This window comes from Myotis brandtii, unplaced genomic scaffold (assembly GCF_000412655.1).
Source record: "Myotis brandtii unplaced genomic scaffold, ASM41265v1 scaffold420, whole genome shotgun sequence".
In the NCBI taxonomy this organism is placed as follows: Eukaryota; Metazoa; Chordata; class Mammalia; order Chiroptera; family Vespertilionidae; genus Myotis; species Myotis brandtii.
In genome coordinates this window covers 1,856,869-1,869,313 of record NW_005366109.1, presented here as the reverse complement: position 1 = coordinate 1,869,313, position 12,445 = coordinate 1,856,869, and the positions used below count along the sequence as shown (strand labels likewise).

At 42.2% G+C, this 12,445-nt stretch overlaps 1 protein-coding gene across 1 annotated transcript in view; it reads right to left on the bottom strand.

Moving 5' to 3' along the window:
- The window catches only part of DNAH8 (dynein, axonemal, heavy chain 8), a 272,357-nt gene that overhangs the window by 142,813 nt on the left and 117,099 nt on the right, over window positions 1–12,445 (bottom strand). Inside the window, exons 41-43 of the mRNA XM_005873788.2 lie at window positions 9,707–9,931; window positions 6,260–6,432; window positions 4,941–5,119 (exon numbers count right to left, since the gene is read on the bottom strand). Coding sequence (XP_005873850.1) covers window positions 4,941–5,119; window positions 6,260–6,432; window positions 9,707–9,931 — 577 coding nt within the window. The remainder of the gene's footprint in view (window positions 1–4,940; window positions 5,120–6,259; window positions 6,433–9,706; window positions 9,932–12,445) is intronic.

Sequence of the window (12,445 nt, the reverse complement as noted above, 5' to 3'; positions counted from 1 at the left end):
GGGGCTAATGACGCAAGGGCAGGGTGCAGCTAGGGTCTGGTTACACAAAGACAGGGGGGGTGGCTAGCATACTTTTGGCCTTGGGCTAGTTTCCCTTGCTTTCCCATTGGCTGAGATAAGGGCAGGCTGAGTAACTGATACATTCTATGGCTTTTGCTGGAAGAGGAGTTAGGAACACAGCTATCAGTCCTGTTCTGTCCTTTCACCTGCCTCTGGTGATTTGAGGGAAGGGATGGAGCCTCAGAGGGTTGCTCTCCAGGGCTGGGGCCAGCAGTCTGTCTGGCCTGGTGCACTGCTTGCCCCTCTGGCAGGAGCCCGCCTCTGGGGTTGGTCTTTGTCAGCATTCCCACCTCAGACAGCTGTGCTACAGCTTTTGTGTGGAGGAAACACACTTTTTCTTTGCTTTCTGCTCTCATTTTGGTATCGTGGGGTTTACCTTGCACTCTAGTCTGCTTCTCCCAACCACCCCCGACCCTCAAGCTGGGAGTGATCCACAGAACCCTTCTCTTTGATTAGAAAATTATTCTCAGGGCTCAAAAATGTTTGACAGACAGGCGACTAAACAGAATAATATAATGAATACCCATGTACCCACCTATCAAATCCTAACAATTTGTTTCAGATTTTATTCTTTAGAATCATGTCAAAAGTACTTTTCAAGTCCAGGTATATCCCTCTTGAAGCCACACTCCCTCCTTCTCCAGAGGTAACTTCTCCCCTGAATTTGATACCAATGGTTCCTATGCATGCTTTTAAGCTATTGCTCTTCTGCATGTATTCATGAACAGTATATATTTCACACGCTCAAAGTTTATATGTGTGTCTATTTATCTAGCTAGCTAGCTATAAAATGCTGTACATATCCTCCTGAGCTGGGGGTGTAATCTCATGCTATCTGTTCTTGCAGGTAAGAGCTGGGTGTGCAATCTCATGCTGTTCTTGTAGGTAACAGCTGGGGTGCAATCTCATGCTATCTGTTCTTGTAGGTAACAGCTGGGGTGCAATCTCATGCTATCTGTTCTTGTAGGTAACAGCTGGGTGTGCAATCTCATGCTATCTGTTCTTGTAGGTAACAGCTGGGGTGCAATCTCATGCTATCTGTTATGGAGATGTTACTCACATCCCACCGAAAGGAAGGGCTAGATGAATGAACGCATAATGTTCAATACAGGGAAGGCCCAGTGTACTTCTTCCCAATGGTGTCACCCTTCTTCCCTCCCAGAGGAGACATAAGCATTCTTATGCTTTTTAAAAAATATGTTTGTGTTGATTTTAGAGAGAGGGGAGGGGAGAGGGAGAGAGAGAGAAAGAAACATCGATGAGAGAATCATTGATCAGCTGCCTCCTGCACACACCCTACTGGGGATGGAGCCTGCAACCCAGGCATGTGTCCTCACCAGGAATTGAACCAGCGACCTCCTAGACCTAGTGCATGGGTCAATGCTCAACCACTGAGCCACACTGGCCGGGCTCTTTTTACTATCTATATACATATCTATGTAATACATATCTTTGGTTTAAATAAATGCAATCATGCTATCTGTGTTTTTGTGAGACTTGCTACTTTCCCTCTAAACTGTGAGACTGCGCTACATCAATGCATCGTGCTGTAGTTACTCATTTTTACCGCTACACAGCATTGTTATGCATATGATATATAAATCGGATATCCACAACCTGTGTATTTATGTGTCCAGCCCACCATAGAGGACACTCGAGTTATTGCCAGGTGTTGGCTGTTACAAGCAATGCTGCCGTGAGCATTTGCACACAGGCTCCCAGTACTTAAGTGCAGTTCACCTGAGCTGAGACCAGAAGGTGGGAGACTGACAATACACGTGTAAGCTTTTTTATTCTAAAAAAGGTTTACACTGCCACCAGGAAGGAGTGGGTGGCTGTTTCTGCTGCTTGACACCTTGCCAATGGTAGTGAAGGAAAAAAAAATTAAAAAAAAAGTCACACTGCCCTAGCTCAGTGGTCGGCAAACTCATTAGTCAACAGAGCCAAATATCAACAGTACAACGATTGAAATTTCTTTTGAGAGCCAAATTTTTTAAACTTAAACTATATAGGTAGGTACATTGTTATTAACTTAATTAGGGTACTCCTAAGGCTTAGGAAGAGCCACACTCAAGGGGCCAAAGAGCCGCATGTGGCTCGCGAGCCGCAGTTTGCCGACCACGGCCCTAGCTGGTTTGGCTCAGTGGATAGAGCATCAGCCTGCAGACTGAAGGTTTCTGGGTTTGATACCGGTCAAGGGCACATGCCCGGGTTGCAGGCTCAATCCCCAGTACAGGGCATGCAAGAGGCAGCCAATCAATGATTCTCTCTCATCGTTAATGTTTCTGTCTCTCTCTACCTCTCCCTTCCTCTCTGAAATCAAAAATATGTTTTTTTTAAAAAGTCACACTTAAATTGTTCTTAACCTGCTGTGTACAAAATGGAATCCTTTTATAGTGTGCAATTCTTTGCTGGTCATTTGGTTTTCTCCACTTGTGTAATACCTATTTCAGACTTTTCCTCATTTTTCTATTGAATTATCTCTTTCTCAATGAGTCATAGGCATTACTCATGTATGGGGGATACTAATCCTTTGTAGGTAATATATATTGCTAATGCCGTTTCCAAATTTCAGGCATGGCTTTTCTCTCTCTTTTTTTGATACTCACTGATGAAGAGATGTTTTTAAACCAGGGTAGGGAGTGTGTCAATCTTTTCTTTATGGTTTGTGATTCTTGTATTAAAAATCCCTTTCTACTCTAAAAAGAAAGATATTTTCCTTTATTACCTTCTCAAAACCCAAACAATTTTGCCTCCCACAATTAGACATTTAATTCCCAGAACTGAGTTTTATACAGTGTATGGTTTAGGCATCCAATTTTTATATATGTAGGGACCCAATCTCCTTTGTTAAATATTGATCAACTGCTGTCCCAGAACAATTTATTGTAAAGTCTGTCTCTCCATCACTGATTTACGGTAATACCTGTGCCACCTGTCAAGTGTCCTTGGCCTATTTTTTCATTTTCTATTACATTCCATTGGTCCAGTCATCAATCCTGCATCAATACCACACTCTCGAAATTACATTCTAAATGATATCTTTCTGAAGTTTTCGTTTTCTAACTGTTTTTTGTGGTTATAAAAATAAAATTTATTTTGTGTTGATTTTATAGTCTAGGAAATTTGCTAAATTCTATTTTTCTATAGATTTTGTTGAATTTTTTAAAAGTGTACCCTACCCTTTGTGAATAATGAAATTTTGCATTTCTTTCTTTCCAATCTTTGTATTTTTGTTGTTGTTCCTTTCTGCAGGATCTGAAGTATAGTGATGACTAGAACAAATAATAACAGGTGTCCTTGTCTTATACCTCATCTCAAAAAGAATGCTTTCAAATGTTCAGGTTATGATGTTTGCTGTGGACACCCTTTATCAAATGAGTCATGTGGGGGAATATCTAGGGCAGTGATGGCGAACCTTTTGAGCTCGGCGTGTCAGCATTTTGAAAAACCCTAACTTAACTCTGGTGCCGTGTCACATATAGAAATGTTTTGATATTTGCAACCATAGTAAAACAAAGATGTCTATTTTTGATATTTATTTTATATATTTCAATGCCATTTAACAAAGAAAAATCAACCAAAAAAATGAGTTCGCATGTCACCTCTGACATGCCTGTCATAGGTTCGCCATCACTGATCTAGGGGAAGGATCTAAGGAACCAGAGTAAGGAATCTGAGAGGAAATCTGCTTTGAATGTTTGAGAAACATCAGAGAGGTCAATATGGCTACAGGAGGGAGAGCAAGGGGAGCAGAGAGTAGTAGGAGATGGGTCAGAAGGTCAGACCGATAGAATGGGGAGGGGCAGGAGTGACTGTAAGACAATGCAGGACCTCATGAGGGGTTTGGCTTTTACTCGGAGTGAAGCCACTGGGCAGCTCTCAGCAGAAGAGGGTTGTGATCTGACTTCCATGTAGAAGGGTTGCTGTGGCGCGGATCTGAGGCTGCAGTGGAGGGGACAAGAGTAAACACAGAGTCCAATTAGGAGGCTTATTGGCACAGTACAGGTGAAGGGTGGCAACTGGCTTGATGACAGCAGTGGGGATCAGAGGTGCCCAGATTTGGGGTGCGTTCTGAAGGCAATAGTGTTTGCTGACAGGACGGATTTGAGTATGAGAGAAAGCAGTAAAGGGTAAGTCTCAGATTTTTCATCTGCGAACCTGGAAGAATGACACGGCTACCCCGTGGGATGGGAAAGGCTGAGGATGGAGTGGGTGAGGGGAAGGGAGACCACACGTTTAGACCTACTAGACATTTAAGTGGAGATGTCAAGTAGTAGATATCCGTTGTCTATACAGATCTGAAATTTCAGGAAGTCCAAGCTAGAGATACAAATTTGATCGCATAGGTAGTACTTAAGGAGAATGCATGTAGGTAGAAAAGAGAGGAAGGCCAGGCACTGAGTTCTAAAGACAGGCGTGCTCTCTAACCTCTTCTCTTTGTCTATCTGAAACCACCGCCTACCTATCTTGCAGGATTTCCTCAGAATTTCCCATCTGCTGATGGCCCTCCTCCTTGTTTCCCAGTGTGGCTATGCTTAAAAAAAAAAAAAATCAATCATTTCAATGGGATTTAATGCTGGAAGGGAAGTCACATGTGTTTTGTAATCTTCATCTTATCTCCTCCACCATTGTTTCAGGCAGTAATAAATTGGTTCCATTTTCATAAACCACTATACATTCAGCTCATGGCAATAATACTGAGCCAGTGAAATGGATGGTGTCCAGCCATTTCTGACCATAAAAAATGGCACTATCATATGCATCAACTTATCCTAATTTTGGTTCTGTGGGAAAACATCACTTTAGATATAGATCAGAAAATTAAAGTGCAATAAAAATAAAATCACAGAAAAATAGTTTAAGTGTTTGACACTTGCCTTTAAAAATCCTTCCGAGCCCTCTGAAATCCATTTGATCTGAGCAGTTAAACACGACCACGTATTTTCCCAAACATCGTCCCATGTCTTTCGTGGTCTCTGTTTTGCCAGTGCCCGCAGGTCCTGCTGGAGCACCTCCCATGTTCATTCCCAAAGCCTGTGCTAAAGTGATATAGCATCTGCAGACGTCAGTCAGACAAAGCATGGTGAGTACGGGATAACACGAGACAGCCAAGTGCAAGCAAAAAGTCCAATGTCATTGGAATGGACCTGTTACTTTAGAATGTGAGCAGCTCACCTATGAGAGGCAACCAAACAAGGCGGGCGCACCTGACATTCGTTAGCAGTGGGGCAGTGACTGCAAACATTTCTCGGGACAAACTTCTAAACTCCGCAACAAGATGGCATGAGCCAACTGCAACACACCACTGCAAATGGTTTGACTATGAAAGGTTTCATTCGCTTAGATAAGTGTAAGGAATAATCTAATGACTCTCCTTGGACCTGTGACCCAGTTTCAGTGACATCTGTTTTGGAAGAAAGTAAAACTTAGTAAAGCTTTGTGAGCCATGAAGCTTCACGTGTATACATCCATGGAAGGGAAAACATATTGACAAATGTATGTGGCAGGGGCACTGGGCATATAAAGGCAAGTTGGATGAATCCAGAGGAGGCTGACGACCAAATTCAAATGTTATCATTTTACCTGGAGGCAGCCCTATGTAAAATAATAGCAGAATTCATTGTCCTGTGACTCAATTTAAGTCAATTCTACAAATATTTATTGAGTGTCTACTGTGCACAATATATTGAGCTGTTGTGGGTAGATAAAGATGAAAAAGGCCCAGTTCTTGCCTAGTGTCATATACAAAAAAGACTTTGAGCGGCTCTGCCATTAACTGATTGTTCAGAGCTGGCCAAGAAACTCCACTTTAGCTATCAATGTCCACAACTTGAAAAAGCAGGATGCTAAATGAGATGCTCTCCAAGGACCCTTCCTTCTTTGTAATTCTCATGACTCCCTTTATGGTCCTAAAGATAAGTTTCCATCTTGCAACCTAAAGTTTGTAACTAATTACTCATCGCCAGCATTCCAGCTTGCTTTTATTCTGTCATCTGTTTCTACTTCATTAAAACGTAATGTACATGTATACGTAACAAGTAGGGTTATTTCATTGCTGGACTGACTTTGATGAGCTAGCATAGACCTAACACGACAGCGATAAGCTTTTATTTTTCAATATTTCAAATACAATGTAAAAGCAATTTTAAGCACATTACTTAATTACAAAATGGAATTCAAAAGCTAAGTTTCCTACCTATCCGTTAACGGAGTGATAACAAGTCGATCGGTGCATCCCAGAAATTCATTTTGGTAAATAAAGTCAACATCTGTAATAGACACTACAGTCTGATCCAAATCTTCTTTAAAATAAAATCTACTCTGTTTTAGCCATTCAAAGTCAGTTGGTGATTTGATATGCATTTTTACCTTAAAAACATGAAATACAAAGAGATTGCATACTGAATTGCAATAGCATAAACCACGGCATATGGGCAGTTTTTATTCGCTCATTCATGAACTGATTCTTATTCATTTAAAGTATATTTATTGAGTCCCTCCTTGGGCCTGACACCATGCTGCGTAAACAGACAGACATCTGAGGCTTACAGAAAAGAACAAAAGACAAACAGATAAATAAGTAATTGTGATAAAGTATGAAAAGAAATTCAGGGTTTCTGAAAATAACTAGCAAGAGGACCTAACCTAGTGTCAGGTGTCTGAGAGGGGTACTCAAATGAAAAAAAAAAAAAACCTTCAAAACTAACACCTGGCTCAGTGAATAGAGCCAAACCTGCCTGTGGACCAAAGGGTCCCGGGTTTGATTCCGATCAAGGGCACATACCTTGGTTGCAGGCTCCTCTCCAGCCCGGGGCCCTGGCCAGGGCTTGTGTGGGAGGCAACCAATTGATGTGTCTCTCTCACATCATTGTTTCTCTCTGTCTTTTCCTCTCTCTCCCACTCTTCCTAAAAATCAATGGAAAAATATCCTCGGATGAGGATTAACAATAAATAAATAAATAAATAAATAAATCAAACAAACCTAACACCTGAATAAGTAGTAGGAATTAGCCAGGGAAATAAAACAAAAGGGGTGGGTGATGGAGGTGTAGGAGGGCAAAATGTTTTAGGCAAAGGCCTGGAAGATCTGGTTGGCAGTTCAAGAAACTGAAAGAGCCTGGACAGTGTGGCTCATGGTTGAGCGTCAAACTTTGAACCAGGAAGTTGTGGTTCAATCCCCGGTCAGGGCACACGCCCAAGTTGTGGGCTCGATCCCCAGTAGGGGGTGTGCAGGAGTCAGCTGACCCATGATTCCCTCTCATCATTGATGTTTCTCTCTCTCTCTCACCCTCCCTCTCTGAAATCATTAAAAAATATTTAAATAAATAAATAAATAAATAAATAAATAAATAAATAACAGAAAAAGAAACTGAAAAAAGTTCACAACAGCTGAGGCATCCAGGACTCTGGACAGAGGAATAAGAGTTGGGGCTTCCCAGGGCACAAGGAACAGGCCGGGCATTGCTCGCATGGCAATGGGAAGCCACTGAAGGGATTAAGCAGGAGATGCTCATATGTGCACACGCACCTTCCTACACCAGCAGTACAGCCAAACACATCAGCCTGCCCCGGTCCCCAGTGTAGACCTGTGGGGCAAGCAGTCCCAGGCTCCCAGCACCAGGGATGCAAGAAGTAGCAACCAGGTAAGCATGTTTAGGAACAACACCCCCACAACCACATTATGACTCCATTGGCAAACTTGGAGAAACTCTAGCCCTGCTCATGGAGGGAAATCAACGTAGGAAAGTGGCAAATGGCCCCCTTCACTGCTCTGAATCCCAGTGGCCCATTTCCAGGTCATTCAGCTGACACTAAAGAATGGACCTCTGGTAACCATAGTGTTCAGATCTCTGTCTAATCAAGTCTCCAAGCTATCTATAAGCTTGCTTTTCGTTGTTGTATTGTTTCATAGTTCATGATGCTACCTCTCTTCCAGTCAAGAGTTCTGGCTTCCCTCCTGAAGCACAGTTCGTATTTGTCACCTTAAAAGAGCTACTTTTGGGTAACATAACCGGTGCCTCCCCCAGGGTCTCGACTCTCTGACCCGGGACCCCCACTTTCAACAATCCGTTAAGATGGTGAGGAGGTGATGAAAGAGGATGAAGAAAGAATAGCTAAATTTTTATTGAGTTATTACTGTATAACAGGCTATTCTAAGCATTATACATGAAAAAATAAAATGCAAATATGCTGGCCCAGAAATCTCATTTTAGTTGGGATGCAAATAGATCATGAGTTCAATAGTAATTAAGACAAAAAGAAAACAGTTCCATGGTTTTAATTTGTATAGATTTTAAAAATCCATTCTGTATGGAAAGTAATGCTTTGCTCAGCATTTAAATTTAAAAGAAATCTCTTCCATGGGACTTCAGCTTTAAGAATCAATGAGAGATATACAGACATCAGCCTCAATAGTATGCTCATAGCAGGTACAGTAATGGATTCCATAGGAGTTTCTAGAGGTGGAGTCCAATGAAAGGCAAAGTACAAAGGAAACTGCAATTCAGTGAAAGTAAATCTGTAGAAGACCAAAAAAATATGGTCTAAGTATGCTTGATAATTAGTTTGACCCAGAGATCAATTCTACAACAGTGTTCATACACATATGAACAACCTGGGAATCTTGTTGAAATGCAGATTCTGATTCAGCACATGAGTTGGAGTGGGGGAGAGGGGAGTGGTGGGAGAGGGAGGGGGAAGAGGTTGGAGATCCTGCTTTTCTAACAAGCTCCCCGGAGATGGCAATGCAACTGGTTGGCATACAACACTTTAAGAGATCTACATTCCAGGGGAATAAATAGACTGCAGGTCCTTCAATCTTCAATAATATAACTTATCTGATCAGAACTTCTTATCTGATACAAGTTTGAAACAGATTGCCTGTGATCATATTCTTTAAAAAGGGTCCAAAGTTGCATGAATTATGTGTCTCTAATAAAGAAAAGAGGTGCCTTTAAAATGAATCAAATGAAAACACACACACACACACACACACACACACACACACACAATATTAGTTAAAGACAAAGAGAGTCAAATGTTGGTATATCAAAATCTGCTGGGGTCCCTTCCTTACAACAGCTAACCACTGCTTTAGGAGAACTTGGTCTTGCTCAAGGCTGTTGGTTACTGAGAGTTCTATCTAAAGGTGATTCACATACTACTCCTCCTACTCCCGCCCTACAAAACCTGGGCCGCACCACGCCCATGATGCCCTGCTGGACACCATCAGTTGGACAAATATCCATGAGAGTTCTCTGAAGCTTGATTCCTTCCCAATCAGCCCATCATAACTCAGGACTAAGCTCATCAAAATTGTATCATGACTCTGTTATTTGGTTTAATGGAACAATTCGTTCACATCACATCAGTTGGTTCCAGACTTTCAGAATGGCAAATGTGAATATACATATATGGTTGTTTATACCACCAAATATAGATATTTGTAGACATGGTATACACACACACACACACACACACACACACACACACACACACACACCAGTTGTGAAAAAGAGTCAGGTAGATAAAAAGGTTCATATAAGTTAGGGAATATATAACACTTAATTTTTCATTATTAAGAGCACTAAATTATTAACTAATACACTAAATTACTTAAAATTAAGAAAAAAAGATACTTTACCAAGTCATCAAAAATATCTCTCTGATGCACATGGATAGTAATTAGAGTTTCAAATTTCACTCTTTCAAACTTGCTTAGGTCATGTGTTGTCTGGCTAATTAGAACATTTAGAATATCCAAAAATTTTTGGTTGGTTATTTGCATGATTTTCCTGTCATCTTTTGCATTATGTAAAGCCTCTTCTGAATCATGTGTCCACAGCATCTGAATTCCCAGAAGCCCAACCTACAAATCCAGCAGACAAACAAGCCACATATTTAAAACACATCCTACAGTGAAATTTGGTGGTCACTTATTCACATGAAGGCAAACAGGGTTTTACTCATTTTAAACTAAAAAAGGGACATGCATTTCTCCACTTCCAGAAATAGTTTTCCATGGGTCTCTTTGCAACTGCCTACCTCCTTTCTTGACCTCCACTCCCTTTAATATCCATACCTTTAGCTACATCTACTTTTCTGTCTACATATTTATCTAAAGGAGAGAGACAGAAAGTGAGAAGGGTTCGAGAAGCTTGTCCTTTGTCTCCTGATGAAGCTAAGGAAACTGTGAGAGAATGTCACTTTACCTACAATTTCTGCCCCAGAAAAGGGAGTAAAAGTGATCGTATATCCCCCACCTTCACCTCCTCCATACAGCGGTGGCCCCCTTGGGAGCATTTATTCATCCGCAAAAGAACAGATACAAAATCATCTGGACCAAAAAGGAACCCGCATTTGGCAGAGGATTGAAAGCAGTGTGTGAGGCATGTAGATGCTACTGGGCACTGCAGTAGGTAAAGGGGAATAAAACCCTTTCCTAATCCCTGCCTCCTCCCGCTAGAGCAGCGGCCAATCCCGGGGTCTGCTGGGTGAAGACAAATGAAAGCACCTGGCTAAGGTGAGCGACAGAATACGGAGGAAGCAGCCAGTGTCAGGAAGCTCCCTGTTCAGGTGCCATATGTTGGGGTCCAACGTCAGCAGGTCCAGGGGTTCCCAAAGGTGTGGACGGAGTCGGCGAAGAAAGAATGACACGGAGACAGGGTTCAGTTGATCAGCAGCCTAGCCAGGATCTCTAGCCAGGATCTCCAGCCAAGTTCTGTTTTTTATTGTCTTGTTACATCTGTATTTATACCAGTTGATTTTAATCCTATCAATTTCTATTCCAAGGGTTAGGGCATTTCTTATCTCCATTCCAGGGAGTAAAGATTATGTAGCTTAAAAATGATTGTTCATAGTTAAAATGATTAACTACCTGCCTGGCATTTAGTTAAGGGGTTTTATTCCCTCCCTAACTTCAGGGGAAAATCCCTACCTGGGGAAACAACCTTTCTCGGAGAGGTGACCTTGGTTAAAACACATAGCACCAAGAAGGTGAGCAAACATATTAAGAACAGTATGCCATATACGCCAGGTCCGTTGAAACATATGCTGTGCAGATGTTTCTTCCCTGCAGCAACTGTGTCAAGCAGCAAGGATGGACCGGCTTCTGGCAGCCCCAGAATGGGGCATTAAGATAGGAAAAGCAAAGAGAAACAATACAAAAACAGCAGGGTAAGGCTGACTTACAGACCCTGAAAAATGACTGCATAGGGGTACATTCCAAACACGAATCTTTAAAATGACTATCCTGAGTCACCAACAAAAGTTTATATTATGTTTTCAACTTAGTTTAAGCAGGCAGACGATATAATAACAAAAACTGGAGGATGCCTCATTAAAATAAAAAACAAAGTAGGAATGCTCATTCTTTGCAATATTATTTGATGCCTGTAATTAACACATTAAAAAATACTGAAAGGGAATACACTAAATATTTACAGGCATCATTTCCAAGTGGTAGAAAGATGGAAAATTTTTATTTTCACTTTCATAGTTTTCAAAATTTTTCAAATGTTTGCAACAGGAATCCATCGCATTCATTCATAATCTTAGAAATGTGTTTTGGAAGAAAGCAAAGAAGAAATTTTTTAAATGTCAAATAAAACCTCAAATTAACATTGTAGTGGACAGATTTCAGTTCTTTGGAAAAGTTGCTCTAGAGAGTAAGGTATATAGTGAATGCATATATTTTGAACGAATATATATTCATTACTCTTTAAAGCAATTTTTCCAAAGAACTGATATTCGCCCACTACAATGTCAAGATTCTTATCTAAACTTGTTTAAAATCTCACCTCTTTATTTGCATATATAAGTATACTAGAGACCTGATGCACAAAATTCATGCAAGAGTAGGCCTTCCTTCCCCTGGCTGCCTGCACCGGCTTCCCTGTGGCACCCTGGACCCGAGCTTCCTTCCGGCCGCTGGCAGGCACCCGGGACCTGGGCTTCGTCGGGAAGGTCGCCCAGTCTAATTAGCACATTATGTTTTTACTAGAGGCCCGGTGCACAAAAATTTGTGCAATCTAGGGGGGAGGGAGGGCCCTCAGCCCGGCCTGTGCCCTCTCGCAGTCTGGGACCCCTCAGGAGATAACGACCTGCTGGCTTAGGCCTGCTCCTGGGTGGCAGAGGGCACGCCCAATCCCTAGGTGCAGCCCCTGGTCGGGCTCAGAGCAGGGCTGATTGGGGAGTTGGGGCGCCGCCCCCTGTCATGCACAGAGCAGGGCGGATCGGGAGGTTGCGATGCCACCCTCAGTCACGCTCAGGGTAGGGCCGATTGGGGGATTGGGGCACTGCCCCCTGTCACGCTCAAGGCAGGGTCGATGGGGAGGTTGCAGCGCCACCCCCTGTCACGCACAGAGCAGGGCCCATCAGGGGG